The sequence below is a fragment of the Rhea americana genome, unplaced genomic scaffold (genome assembly GCF_003343005.1).
Source record: "Rhea americana isolate MKP2758 unplaced genomic scaffold, rheAme1 scaffold_220, whole genome shotgun sequence".
Taxonomy (NCBI): domain Eukaryota; kingdom Metazoa; phylum Chordata; class Aves; order Rheiformes; family Rheidae; genus Rhea; species Rhea americana.
In genome coordinates, this window is record NW_028186330.1 from 212,082 (window position 1) to 227,815 (window position 15,734).

At 38.4% G+C, this 15,734-nt stretch overlaps 1 protein-coding gene across 6 annotated transcripts in view; it reads left to right on the plus strand.

The window, feature by feature from the left end:
- COBL (cordon-bleu WH2 repeat protein) overlaps window positions 1-15,734 on the plus strand; it is a 158,541-nt gene that overhangs the window by 68,859 nt on the left and 73,948 nt on the right. For all 6 annotated transcript variants that reach the window (XM_085305456.1, XM_085305457.1, XM_085305461.1 and 3 more), the window contains one exon: window positions 14,571-14,765. In XM_085305456.1, the coding sequence (XP_085161582.1) occupies window positions 14,571-14,765 (195 nt within the window). The remainder of the gene's footprint in view (window positions 1-14,570; window positions 14,766-15,734) is intronic.

Consider the following 15,734-nt stretch of genomic DNA (forward strand, 5'->3'; position numbering starts at 1 on the left):
TTAAAATATCTTCCTGGTTTAGAATAAAATCATAAGGCTTAGCATCACAACGTGTTGCGTTCATCAGTCAAGTCTGCTTGTCATAAATCAGATCAGGTAATAAGAAGAAAAGCGTCACGCCTTTGAAAGCTGGACCTCTSTAAGTCTTCTCTCTTAGTTGCTTCTTCTGAAGAAACATTTGAGGAGGTTCTGTTCCTCCAGGGTTTTTTGCAGGATATTCTGAAAAAAAAAAAATCTGTGGTGAACACTGAGGGAAATAGGCCAAGTAAAATGGAAGGGACGTGGAGAGCTACATATCTATGAAGGAAAATGAGCACAACTGTGCCAGCTTTTAAATACCTTGCAACACAGGGTGTTTAACACCTGGCGGTGTAGGCTTCTGTTGGACACCAGTTTTAAGCCTCGCAGAATCAAGCTTCCTGATTTTTGAAAATGCTGAAATAAACATACCAAGAGTTGCATGCTAAACTCTGACCATCTTGGAGGCTTGTACCTGCCTCTACGTGAGAGTAAAATTTTGAGCCACCTTTACATTTTAGGGATTTAAAGCTTTTTCTCTAAAGTTTTCCACACTAGCCAGAATGCCAGAGCACCAAGTTTAGTTCCCTTCTGTTCCTTCAGAAAATACCAGCCAATCTTCTATCTCTCAGGACCTTTGCAGAGAGAATTATTTCCTCCTTTGTAGTGAAAACCAAAATACTCGCTGGGCTAGTGAATGCCCGGAACAGAGCTGTGAGATACTCTTGATGTGGGAAGCGCCCTTTGGTAAAGATACGGAAATATTCAGTGATTCAGAGAGAGAGAGAGAAAGCAAGAGCAAGCTTAACTCTTCTGAACAGTAAAGAAAAAAATGCGGTGGCAGCTCTGGGTACTAGTCCTGGCACCAGGGATGGCTTKCTTTTATGCTAAGCAGACATTAGATCCAGTACATCAACAGTCACTGAAGCTAGAACTAGAAAAGCCAAATATGCCCTGCTCAGATGGGTAACCTAGTCTCACGTCCAAATTTTTGGTGATTCCTCTGCCTCTTTTTAGCTAGAACACATATTCATGTATTTGAACAGGAAATAATCTCGGATTTCCTCTGTGAGAGGGAAACTTGATTCCYCTCAACTAGAAGAGAGGATTGAACCTGGATTGCCCATATTTTTAGTGAATTGTTGAACTTGTGGATATGGGAGGAAGACAAAATGGGGGGAGAAATACTCCATCTGCCTCTCCCAGCAGTTAGGTTTTGTGTGGAGGTGGGTGTCTTAGGTGTGCTTGAAGCTCATCTGTTAGATTAAGCCCCTTGCCTGATGAAGGCAGAGAGATTTTTCCGACTTYATGGATCCTAGTGGAGTTTGGGAGTTTAGGCAAGAAGTTAGGAATATAGTTTCTCAGCCGCTTCAAGCTCCGCGATCCAAGAAGCCCAAGTCTGGCACTGAAATGGGAGTAAGCACGTCACAGCAAGGGTATGGGTCAGGCGTATTGAAGGCAGAGCCCGGGAGGTGAGCYGTTGGGATGCCCGGGCTAACAGGACAGCCCGTGCATTCGCCTCCCCGCCATGTGGGCTCTGTGGCACGCTCTGCGGATGTACTGAGCTGGGCTGCTGGAAGTTGGCTCACATATCTCCCTCGTATGTTTAATTAAGACCTGGTGACACACCCTTCACCACCCAAAACCTTTTAAGTCTGATTCATCTTTTGGTACTGATTTCACTGAAAAGTTCTGAAGTTAACTCACTGAAAAAAAGAGTTAGAATAAAGCAGCAGCTAATAAGACCAATGTATTTTAATTTGCATTAATAAAAGAGCATTTTTTTTAAAAAAAAAACAAAGATTTAAATTCCATTTGAGATTTTTCTAGTGACATCTCAACTGCTCAGGCTTTGCTCCCTTGGTATTTAATATTACTAGAGCCCCTTAATAGTGTGTAATAGACTTGTAATTCCTATTTGGTTGTAATTTATTCAGGATATTGTTCTCAGTGGAACTGGCAAGCGTACAGTGATATTGAAAATACCACCTTTAAACAAAAGTTTATCCTGGGATCAGGTTTTTCTACAATTGAATAAGAAAGATGTATTTACTTGGAAAGAGATTTCATGTATTTCTGTGTATGTAAAATGCTCTTTGTGTTTAAGTTTGGGACGGTCTGGGAATGAGTCAGGGAATTAATTCCATTGCAAAGCACATTTCTGTTTGATTTAATGACGGACACCCAAAATATTTCTTCTAAAGCTTTCCAAATGTTACTACTGTAATGAAAGGATTAGTGTGTGTTTATGTCAATGTCCTTTACTAGATGAAATCAGAAATGGTTAATTGTATGTCATGGACTCCATGCTGCTTGTGTACAATGGAAATTTTTTTTCAGAGAGTAACTCCTGTTTTTGTAGTGGCRTAATCTGAATCACATGTAACCACAGATTTATTATATTAGTCTAAAATATTCTATTAGCTTATATAGATTTTTAGATATGGTAAACATTTTCAACACTGGTTATGGTATAAATATTTTCCCTCTCAAAGAATTTCAGAGGCATGAGCGTTAATAGGATTTGGTTCTTTTCCAGCCTCTTCTGTGGACAGTGAAGACTCGATTTCATTAAAAGTAGTGGCAAACAATAACATTTCTTCTAATTAGATGATCTCATGATTTCCACACATATTTGTTCTGTGCATTATTGTTCACTGGCAGAAATGAGCTACTTGGTAGCGTGTGAAACCATATGTCTCAATAACATCTTATGGTAGGTAAGGGAGGATTTGCAAAACAACATTTGCTGACAGGACACAATATATTTTACTTTGATGGGGAAGTGTTCCTAAGTGCACTTTATGGCTTAGTTGTCTCATGTAAAGTTGAACTTATATAAGCCTTAGCAGGACTTACAGGTCTCCCTTTAACTCAAACAGGAGTTGGGTATATGAAGCAAAGACTGGATAGTGCCGTCTRTGCCGCTCACATGCTCTTCACTGCAAAAAGAGACCTTCCAATGCATGTAGTATGCTGTTCACATTTTTTTGTACTGCATCAGGCAGTTCTACTCTTTCAAAATGTATTTTTTTTCCTACCTATTTATGCTTTTGCATTCACACTTTTAAGCAGTTCTCAAAATACCYATGGAAGCTAAGGAAAGTACTTCTGGTTTTAGAAATGGTAACAGGAAGGCCAGAAGAGCATATGAGCCAAGGCAAATAGCAAGATGTAGCAATGGAAGGCTCTTAAATAGAGAACTGGAGGCATTGGTGTTAGGCCCATGGACCCTTTCGGGGTCAAACCCAACACCTCCTTAAGGGTTTGGTTGCTTCATTGCCTTAGTGCTGTGGTGGGAGAACCAGAGGGAACTGATGTCTAGGACCTTGGTGTGCAGATGCTGTCAGGCATACTGATATAGCTAGATGGAGAGATTAGCATTAGATTTATGACTGTCAGAGGTTTTTTTTATTATTATTTTGCTTTTTGTTCCCTCCCCCCAATTACGATGTTCTCTGCTTTCCTCCCCAGCAAACATTCAGGTACACATCTTAATTTTGATCTCTCCCAGCCTCAGCAYGGGGATGGTGTAATTTCATTGAATCTAAATGAAGCTTGTACTGATTTACTGCTGTTTGCATAGGAGAAGAGTCAGGCCAACAAAGTGCTCTGTGGAGGTTTGCCTTGTAAAAACCTAATGGCAGTGGATTTGACAGAAGGTGGGGGGAGAAATAACATTTAAGACTATTTATTAATCAAGAATTCCAGCAGCGCGGCTTTTCTTGCCTTGATTCTGGCAAACGTACAGATGAGAGATACTGTGCAGAGCCCAGTTCTGTACAAACAGAGAAAGCCCTTCAAATGCAAACATTTGAGCARCTGGCATGGGAGATTAGTGCAGCAGCAGCAGCGGGAAGGGGGTAATAGTGGATAGTGGCGCCGTCTAAATTTAACAAACGTTAAACGAGGTCCTTGTTCTAGTTTAAGGGTTACAGGTCAGAAAGACARTATCAACTAAAAATATTGGCAATTGTACAAGTCAGTCAAAGTCATTAACTAGTATTTAATTAAAAGCAACTCTCCTTTCCCAAGCCTTCCCTCCCCCCACACCCAAAAATGTTCTATGTAACCTGCTTGAATTAAGAAAGAAAAAAAGCTTTATTTTCTAGCTATACAAATAGAACACTTATTAATGTTTTGCTTTTGATTGTGAACTGTCTTAATATAGTCTACTTTTAATTTCCTGTAGCTGGGTATTAAATCAAAAGAATGTATCATGCCGAGAGTGAAAGCAGTGGTAGTCTGTTAGCTTTGTAGTTATTTGTTCTATGCTGTTTAACATCATCTGGGATCATTTGGGGGAGTTTTTAGGGGAAGTTTTTGGTGTTGTTTTTGTTTGGTTGTTGTTTTTAATCCCTCTTCTAACAGACAGATTATGCTCTGATATGTGTGATCACGCATTTGGGTTTTTCAGATTGTTGTTTTTAACTTGCATTTTGATCACTCTTAAAACAGCTCTTTGGCTGTTGGTTATGATCTGGTTCACCCATGTTCATCTTTCATTTCTTTAACAGTAGATATTAAAGCATCAGTATCTGGAGCCAATTTTTATGTTAAAAAACAAACAAACAAAAAAAAACCCCAAAAATACAGGCTCTACTTTCTCTGCTGGCATCGTTATGATTTTYGTCAAGTTTGGAAGTGTACTGAAGAAAAAGACATCTTGGAGAAACGACAGGGGCAGTATAGTTTCGAGTATGTTGTTACCGTCTTTTGACATAGTAAAGTTTGAGTGACCACTGGAGACTTGATGCAGAACTCAMTAGAGCCAGTGGAAAAATTCCTGTTGGTTTCAACTGGCTTTAGACCATGTCCTTTATGAGCTATTAGCCATTATCTGCACTAGGTCATTTAAAAATTGTTATTTCTTGTGCGTTTTTAAGGTTCGCTTTTATATGGACAAGGATTTTCTGGCACTTTTACTGTCCTCTTTGAAAATTTAAGAACTTGGTTCCTTTTTGATGAACAGTTGACACRGATGAACCGCTTGAAGCTGCTTCATTTATGGAGCATTTGCCCAGTGGGGAGGGAAAATAAAAAAAACAAAAGTAAACATGTTAAGTCTTGCCGAAGATGAATTGCCAACAGTGGGAAAGCAAGGAGTGGCTTTCACCGACCAAAGCTTTGTTGCAAAGGCAAGTTTTTCTTTGTTATCTGAAGCAGTACATGTCCAGAGAAGTCAGCTGAATTCTCAGCACTGGCTCCACTGTTTGAGATGTAGTTGTCTTCGTTCCAGTGAAAGTCCAAGAGTAGATACCTGTCGTATCTATTTCCGTGGATTTTAACTTTAATGCCAATTAAATTTAGAGCTGAGCTTGGAGAGTTTCTGCCACAGCTCCTTAATGGGGAGTGCACTCCAAAGGTTCGGAAGGCTCCAGTCAGCATAAATAAATCAGAGACTGATTTCTTTATTTTGCACTGAATTTGCAAGGGAAACAAAGCTGTACGTAGYGAGAAAGTTGCTCCCCTTAAGAATAACAAACATTCACAAGTCAGGCTCTGTTTTCCTTAGGATATCTTACTAATGTTTTTAGACTCGGAGAAGTTTAGTTGGACATCGGATACTGCAGAGGAAAATAAAAGGTGTGAGAAAAGATTGAAGTGCTTGAGCTGCATCACACCTGTACTTACAGTCACTCTACGGTGAGTGTCCTGTGTTCTAGCTTGGCTTTTATTTGGAGAGAAGGCTGGCCTGGACAAAGCCACAGTTAAAATTACAGTAATAAGTGTTCACAGTATAAAAGATCAAAGTTGTTTGAAGTAATGTTTGATTGTAATTCCAAGCAAATTCAAAGTGGGATCTGCTGCTTCATTCTTAACTTGCTCTTTTTTGCCCAGTTACTACATTTGCGTGATTTTTGTCTGCACGTTTCAGATGTTGTTCCTCCTCGGACAGGGGTTGCTTACAGAACAGAGAGGAAACTTGAGATCTGAATTTCTTTTTTTTAGCAAGGTTCAGATTCTAAAAAATGCATTTGCTCGTGATTTCATCAGAGTATAAGCTCATGGTATTTTCTACCTAAACTTTGCATCTTTTTTAATGGGACAAGCGATTTCTGTAGGTGAATGGATGGACAACACCTGGATATGCTCTATCCATCCTCCAGCGGAGGGGTATTGTCTTTAAACCTTTTCTTCACCACTGCACTCTTTCATCCTGRTCACTGATACTGATTGGAGACCAAATATCCAGCTTCTAAAAACCAAAATCATTACTTGTGCATCAGGCTATGAGCATGATGCTGTGTAAATGTGTCATTTGTTTTTTTTTCCTTCTGCTGAAAGCTGCAATATCTACTAAATGTTTTGGTCTACTTCAGTGCTGATGTTTGCAGCCAGAAATTCTCAGCATGGAAAACTGCAGACACCATTTGGGGGCTTGTTAAGGCTTCTTTAGGGTTTAAGAATCAGCAGGTTGTGCTCTGTGTATAAGTACGCCTGTGCACGCGTGTGCACACGTGCATTTGAAAGAGCTAATTGAAGCAGGATAATTCCTGGCTGTTGACTTCTGATTCATGTTAGAATCCTCTTAGTGTGGAGGTGTTGACAATGACTCTGTAATTAGGATTTGTGTTAAGATTTGCGCTAATTCCGGAGTTCAGGAACTGATTTGTCCTTCTAATTTGAGATTTTAAATCTTCAGATTTTTAGAGTTCATTTTTTTCAGTAATGTTTTTGGCAGTTTTATCACTTAAAAAAAAAAAAACTGTAAAGCTTCCTTTTTGAAAATTTGCCTTGACAATTGGATGATTTTAYTTGTATCCCTCTAGCTAAACAATGACAGTTACTATAGACTTCAAAAGAAAAAGTAGTTGCACAACTTCATTCTAACTTAATGAAGTGTTTGTGTGGGAATTAGACTACAAGGACTGGAGACAGTTCTCTTAGTGTGAGTAAATCAGAGAAACTTCTTTGCTTTTAGAGAAGTTTTGCAGGTATCTATGAAGATTTACCTGTGCGTTTCGGTTAAGATTTTTTCCATTCATCTTCATGTATAATATTTTTACTAAGAGACCTAGAGATCTCGGGGGGCCAAAAGTCGTAAGTGTCAGAAAGTCACTTGAAACGTTATGCAAATTCACAATCTAATGGTTTTTACCACTAGAAAATCCCTCAAAAAGAGCACTTTCATTTAAATGGAGAGGAGACGCTTTCAGAATAAAAATTATTTTGGTAAAAACTTGAAACTGCCTTTTCAGAACAAAAAGCCCACTAATGTTTTTGGTCTTCCAAAAACTTGGCTATGCAGACATTGAAGCAGATATATTTAAAATCATATCTTTTGAGCAAATTTTCCAGTTCCCTCCTCTACTATAAATAGGCATATCTACAATGAAAATACATTGAAGATAAACTACTATAGTGACCTGATAGTTCCTATATGTAAAAATAATTGATTGCAGTGGTTTTCCAAAATATTCTGAATTTCAGAAGGACATATATTGCAAATACGGCAACTCGTATCCCCTGTGAACCAATCACACCAGCTTACAGGTTTAAGAGAACTACGAAGCCTAGAGAAAGCAACTTCTTATTGCAATGATTAATTCAGTTCACTCAAGACCTCTGATCATTTTTGTCATGATTTATGATTGATTGAATGCTTAAAACCATTAGGAATTAAGAAAATATCCATTCTGTTGTTGTGGGTCTTTTGACCTTTAGACTCCCCATTTTCTGAAGTCTATTGGTTGAAGTGTATTATTCACTAATAATACAGACCGATTTTGATTTTTTTTTTTTAATGTATTTTGGTTGTTCAATGCTATTTGGTTGAGCTAATCTCTTTTCACATAGTATGAATGAAACGAGAAACCAGCCTTTTCAGACTTTTTCCATCTTCACTCTTCCAAGACTGCTCTCGCTAGATTTATTAACGGTCTTACGGCCTCTTTTCAAATGTTCTTTATTTCTTGTTATCCTTCTGGCTTGACGCTCTTCATTGCGTCAACACTGACGTTACTAACTTTCGGATCTAACATACAGGTGATCATTGAGTTTTCTTGTAGAACACAGTTTCTGTYCTGCACAGTGCCATCTCCTTCGTTCGTTTTTCTTTCTCCAGGACATGAGCCAGTGGTCTGTCATCTCACTTAATGAAAGTCATCTACTTTTTGCTTTGCCCCATGCTGATCGTTAGATATTTTCAGGTAACTTCCATCTTTGAATTTCTGCAAAGACTTCCACTCTTTGTCTGTCTCTGGTGAACCTGTTTCATTATTCTCTGTAATCACTGTTTTTGTTTCTGTCCTCACTTCTTCCTACAGTCTTTCCTAATTCTCTTCTCCTTTTGCACTGCTTCAGCAGACATTCAAGAGACAGTTACTGTTTTCCATGTTTTTTTCTATTTCCTGTTATAATTCRTCAGACTCCCTTCATGTTTCTCGTTACGAGCCTATCTACCATCCCCATTTGATGAGGCATTTCACCTTGAAAAGAAAGCCTTTTCTTGTTGTTATAAATTAACTCTTCTGGGGTTTTTTGTTTGTTTGTTTGGCATAGTACAGGACAAAACTTTCCTATTGTGATGTGCCTGTTACTCTGTCAGGTAATGATWGGCATATTTAGCATACGTACATGTGACTCTCCGAAAGATAAGTAATGTGAATGACTAAATTTACTGTCTGACTTTTTTAGCTGTTCCATTTGAGAACTTGTTGAATTTAATCTTTTTTCCCTGTATCACCTTTATGATAYTTTGTAAAATACTTTGTATTTTTGACAAATATGAAAATGTATCTTGAAAATATGGTCTGATGAATTTTGACTATGTTCTGTGACAAAGTGTTGGACTTGTGGAAGAACAGTTTTTAGCAGTCTAACCAGAAAGATATGAGCCCTGAGAGGGTGTATTCTGTACATAAATAGATTCTGATATTTTCCTGGAGTGATATTAAAAGGGGGGGGTGGGAAAAAAAAAGAGCATTTGAGCAAATGAGACACAGAGGTGTCTTCACGCACCTCTGAAAGGCAAGATCAATCATTTCACACTGTATGAAATGCAAACAACCTTACTCCCAAGCACCTATCAGCCTTCCAAGGTGTCACCTGTGCTTCAGCTTGACTTTAGAGTTCATATTCAGGGTCTAGTTACAGCCTGCACAACCTCCAACCGGAGCGCTGGGCAATAAAATTTACATTAAACTACTAAGACAGATAGAAAGTATCCAGTGTGGGAGTGCCTCTTAATCTTCATCTTACAGATGATTTTGTCTCGGAAGAGTTTATGTATCCAAAATATAATCAAGAATATTTTTCAATTTTAGAGATTTTTAAAATGCATCTTCATCCCCCTGCATCCCCCCTCCAAAAAGGTGTATTTTGTGTGCTGTCCTTCAGCCTGTAGTATAAGCAGCATAGGACCGTGAAGGAATTTGGCATTTTCTGGGAGTATGAACATAAAAGTTTGTGATGTTTCTGTCACTTAAATCTTCATGTGGCATTTTATGTGATTGGAGGTATATGTAGTTTTAAAAAGTATGGGAATTTCACTGTATCTGTCCACAAGGACATCTTGTAATGCTACGTACTGAAGCCTATGGCTATTTCATAGATGTCATGGGATTTATATTCAGGTAGAAATACCTTTCAGTAGCTTTGTTTCATAGATTTCGATCAGTATTTTTGGAAACTGAGAATCTAGTGGAAGCCAAATCTGTGTATATCATATGTGAAATATGAAGTGGAAAATACATGAGCTTTTGTGGTTATGACCTGATTTTTGAGGGAGAGTAACCTAAGTTTCTTTTATTTGTGGCTAGCTAGCTTCAGGTTTCAACAAAAATTTTTCGTCCTTTTCAGGACATACAGTGTGACAGCACCTGAACAAACTATGCTTGAGAAGGGTTTGCAGCAAGTGCATTTTTGCTAAATTAAGTTGAGACTGACTCGTATTCAGAGTGCTAACAACTCTGAACCAAAGAAGATATGTTTCTTTGCCTTTTTACTAAGTTCCTCAGCTCCGATTCACACGGGTACRTACTTGCAGGCTGCTTCCGTGACTAGGTTGACAGTAGAAGACTCGCGTGCTTTATGCATGCCATAGTCATTTAAGAAGGGAGAATAAAAGCACAGAGATGTGAATCAAGTTARACTTTTACTTTGTGTACGTGTACTACTGTGGTGGAAATATATCACCAAGTCCCTTTTACATGATACCATGACAGTTCTCTTCATTCTACTAGGCAGATTTCCTCAGATGAGGTCTTGCTATTCTTGGCAAAGGCGTGATTTTGGGTAGTGGTARTGGACAAAAGTTTTGTCAAGCAGAAAGTGTAGTGTGACTTGGGGAAGAACCTGAAGAGTGAAACACAGAGATAGGAGGAGTTATTTAGAATAAATATACTGGTTTTTAAATCACCAGCAGCTTTTAAGTACAGTTTTCAAATGGAAGACTAAGTGGTTAGGATTTTTCAATTCCAGACATTTCTATTTTTAACCTTACTTCAGCAAAACTTACACTTCTGAAAGGATTGAGAAATTGCAGCTATCATAAAATTCTGAAAAAATATAAATGATGTTGCAATCTTTGAGAGGTACTTGACTATTATATGAATATTCTTGAATTCATAAATCTGTATTCCACTGCTTTGTGTGCCATAGTAGTTAATTTACCTCTAAAAGACTCGATAAGTTTATGATCTCAGACTGGTCGAGTACTTGGGTGGCAGTCATAGATCACGCTGATTGTGACCTATCAAGCAGATTGGCTTGATTTTACTGTATCTTATTGTTTATAAGTGCATGAATTCATGAACATGTGGATGTTCAGGTAGAATACATCTATTCCTATGTTTCCTAATTTACTAATTAACAGTGTGACAAGGTCCCATTCCTAAACATCAAGGTTTGGATTGCTCATAAAAAAAAAAATTATTTGTTGTTTTTTTTCCCCTATGTTCATTCAACGCCTATCTAATTCATAAATGGARAAAGAGTTTAGAGGATTGCTTCATATCAGAAAAAGCATAACAAAAAAACCAAGATTCTTGGAAGTGCTCTGTGGTTGCAGGGGGTCTTTGTTCTCAGTGCAGTGCRTGGGGCTTGCGTAATACCCACGCTTGTTCCTGGCTTAGAAATTCAGAAACGGTGTACTCTTGAGACCCTCGGTTCAATTCTCCCTCGGTCTCATTGGCTTTGAAAGCTTTTCTCCTGGAGCTCATCTTTTCTTGTTCCTCATCCTCAGGTGGTTGTTCTTGCAATTTTTATACTATGAAAGACAGTGGACCACACAGGCAGTGCAAAGTGAGCAGAAATGAGTGGGAAACCAAGGCTGCGCTCCTAGCTGCAGGAGTGGCTTAGATATTTCACATCCAAGGTTAGGACAAGAAGTAATCAGATAAACTTCTAGGAAGGGAGATTATAGTTAAGGCACAGGGCATGATTTTCTAATGATAAAGACAGTTAAGCAGTCGAACTGGATAATTGCAGGTGGTGAGGACCTGTTTGGTAGGAAACTTCTAGTAGCCTCTGCAGGGAAAGGTTTGTTATGCTACTTCAGTGCAGGGAGATAAAGTAGGTGACTTCGAAAAGGAGTTTACCTGCCTCATACCTGGTGCGCTAGGATTTCTGTGATGAGCAAATTCAGTACTAAAATGAAAGGAACATGTTCAGGGTGAGGGAGAACTYGCAGAGACACAGAGCAGAGAACATTTTCAGGCATTTCTAATTTTAGCTGGGTATGTTCTGATGCTCACCAAATGAGGCCTGACCACAAGATTTGAAATTGCTAGTTAGATACGAAAATAGTCTTATACAAGGGTAGGGTTGTAGCTGTGTACACTTCAAAACATAATTCAAAACTTTTACAGTAAAASTTTGAAAACCTACTTGGTCAGACAGAATCAACATGGTATTGACTGTAGGAGTTACTGTTGCAGAAATGCAACAGTTGCCTTTCTCTTTCAATACTATAGTGGATAATTGGATTATTTCTTACCAGCAGCAAAAGGAAATGAGATAATAAACCAGATTGAAGTTAAGGTGCAAGTACTAAACACCTTCCACTCCCCTACTCTCCCCATCTACAGAGCAGAAAAAAATACCTTTTTTTCTTCTTCTCTGACTGCCGACTGGCTGCAGGTACTGTAGTGTTGGTCACAAGTGCTTCAGGAACTGCAAAAACCAAATTGTATTCAATATGACCAGTTGAAAAGGAAAATCTGAGTTGTCACAATTTGAGGGGGGTTTTTTATTTTTTTTAAATCTGTGTCTCCAAGTGGTCTCATAACTTTGGTTTTGGTTTGCTTAAATTAATTCAATTTTGGTGTTGTCAGATTTAATACTAATGCAAGGGATTTCAGTATCATATCAAGGAGAGCAGCCTCCAACTTCAGTTTGTGCAGTAGCTCTGACAACCTTTCTGGCATTTTGAATGGCCAATTGTAATCAGTTATGCTGTTATTCAGCCACTCAATAAGAATTTGCATTAGTAGTGTTTAAATTCCAGTAGAGATGAATTACCCTGCTGCCACTGGCTAGATGGATTTGTCTACCTGCTTCAGGTCTTACCTTCTTATTTATTCATGGTGCACTCGCACAAAAATGCATCCCCTACAGACATCATATTTTTATTATTTTTATCTCTGTTTTGGAAAAAAGAAAAAGCCTTACTTTTTGCTGATGCGTCTGGTACGTCGAGTGCTTAAAAACAACTCGACTGATTACCTTTGATTTGAAAACTTCTCAGAAGGAAATTGCATAACAAGACAGAGAGCTCAAATATGTGGGTTTTGGCAGAGAGCTGCGGAAGAAAGGCCTGGCTGTAGCAACCTCACAAGGAAAGAACTTGACATTTTGAAAAATTTTTATTGACCAGTGTGGACAGGGAACGAGAAGTCAAATCACTCTCACAGGCAAGCTGCAGTCTCTTCCTTGCTGACCTTTAAATGCCACTTAGTGTCACCAGAAAGTCAAGGAAATGCTAATAACAGGCCTTTAGAGAAGAGAGTTACATATGAGGGATATCTTTTGAAAACAAACATAGCTAACTTCCACTTTTATGCACATTTATTTTTGTAAAATGAGATTCTCACAACAGCACAGTTATCCTTTTCGGTAGAAAAATCTTTTCTTGTTTTATTAATATGATTAAGATTTCTAAAAGTGTCCATAGTAGGTTCTGTTCATCCTTTAAAAAGTGAGCAGTTTATAAAAGACATTTTATGATTGCCTTCTAAGATGATGACCTTGGAGCCCAGACTAGTCTCTGTTTTAGACTCTCAATCTAACTTCTAGTGAATTCAGTGGACTCTGTGCTTTGGTGGTCTTGCAAGAAGTAGACTTTTCCATTTGCTATTAGAACTTTTGCTTGAAGTGTAAAATTAGCGCGAGTGCTGAGTACCAGAATGGCAGCCATAGAAAACATACTTCTGTCTTCACAAATCGGAAAAGCATATGCAGCATTTGAAATTTGCCCAATTCACAAATGCACTTCAGTCCTGAGGTGGAGAGCTACTCCTGTGGGGAAGAAATTTGTTCCATCTTCTCATCCTTGGCCATGCTGCCCAGGCTGCCAACAAATGACAAAAATAGTTGTTGCATCTGTGAGGTGAGGTGTTAAGAAATGGATTCACTTTAAGTTGCYGTATCTCAGTCATGTCCAATGCTCTCCTACGGTGCATTAAGCCATGTGATTGACTTTGCACATATCATTCATTTTCCTCTCTGACCTGGTGAAAATAGTGCACGTACATGATTTCAGGAAATTACGTTTACTAGTGGTTCTTATTTGTGGGCTTTAAGTATATGATTGTACGTATTTATTATTTATGTATTAACATAAAAGTATATTAAGGCTCTGATCCCAAATCAATGAAATCAGTGAAAACCTTTTCATTGATTTCATTAAGTTTTGAACAAGAACTGAAAGAAGTTACTTTAGTATTAAGGAATTCCCCAAATAGTTTCTACTTCTCCTTACATTTGGACATGTTTAAATTCGGAGTAGAGCCAGTGATTGATACTTCTTTTGGACAGATTCAGTGGTGGTTTTTAGCTAATTGTCAATGCTCATGCTTGATTGTGTACATAGATTGGAAATGGTTTTATGGTAGCAGAGTTTCTCTCTTCCAAATCTGTAGAGCAGAATCAGGTAAGCGAGATAGCTTGATAAGAAAATAGACACCTGGGATATAGAGTGTGATTAAAATACTGTTCTGAATTAAAAATAAGTCTTACTTTCAGAAATATATATTTCTTCTAATTTAAATAAAAACCAAAAGTACATTTGGATAACCTTAATGAAGTCTCTAGATGAATCATATGCTTTAAACAGCAAACAGGGGTGTATTCCTATCACTAAAATTGTTGGACCACAGTGGATACTTCTACTGCCTTCTGACTTGCTAATACTGCCTGTAGTCTTTGTTCAAGTTGACCTTTATAAGTATCTAGAAGTTACAGTTTGCAATACAGCAAGTTTGGCAGAGGAACATACATGATTATTCATATCATTGTTTAAACGGTAACCAGATGTGTCTTGTTTTTCTTCTTTCTTTCCCATTGTTTTCAAAAAGTGATGTTAATCCAAGATGTTAATCCATTTACAGGGTTTTTCCACAGCACCAAATTCCCCTTCGGTGAATTCACGTTCCATTACCTTGGGCCCATCCCTGTCCCTTGGTAACATCTCGGGAATGACGGCGAACCCAGAAATGAAGAAGCGCAGAGCACCTCCTCCACCGGTCGCAACGCCTCCATTGCAGAACACGGAGATGAGTGGGCAGGAGAAGACAACAGCACAGGTAACAGTGTCACCACACAATGTGTCCTTTGCTAAATGCATTAGCTACAGATCAGTTAGTCCCTCAGACCTAAAGTCAATCACAGATATTTTGGCTAGCCATTACCTCAAGCACACTGAAACTCTTCATTTTAGAAAATACAAAATTTGTCAAAAGTCTTAGAGTTTTGTACATATTTGCTGAGCCTTCTGGGGATTGCCCTAAACCTTCCTCACTTTCAAGCTGAAAATTATACGGATGAATAGACGTCCTTGTTGGCCGGGATAGTCCTGAAAAATAGGTCACTCTTCTAGCGACTGATGAAACCCTACAGCACACTGTTTTGTCCAAGTACTTGTCAGGATGTTCCCTACAACCCTATTTTCAGAGCTGCTGTGGGACACATCTGCCCTGCTTTCTGAGCTGGACCATGTGATCCACTATTTTGTCTTCATTGTTTCACAACACAGTTACCCAAAATTAGATTTTAAAGGGGGAAAAATGAGGACTTAGCTCTTTGAAAAGAGGATTTTCTGGAAAAGGAATGTGTTCTTGTTTTTATGGTGTCAATCAGGTATGTTTTGTTATTAGATGTACCCATACACATCAAGACTTTGCTCCATCAACAAAAGTGTCATACTGTAAATGTAAGCTTTAAAAGTCAGTGTGTAAAGCTACATGTAGGTGCCAAATAAAAGAAGAARCAGTCAGTCCCTAACTTCAGGGCCATGTGATGCAGCTGCACCTGCCCTGCTTAAGGCTTGCCTATAGCAGGTTTGTCTTTGAGAAAGCAAACTGTATTTGTCCGAAAAGGAACAAGGGAATAGTCTTTGAGTTCAGTACTATGGATGATAAGTCCGGAGCTCAGTCTGACTCCCTGTCTCTTTTCTTTACCTGTATTAACATACTTTAAGTGCTTTATCTAACAGGATATTGTGTAAGCAATATTGATACACAGCTGTGGTAAAGTTAATGACTTTTCATTTTTGT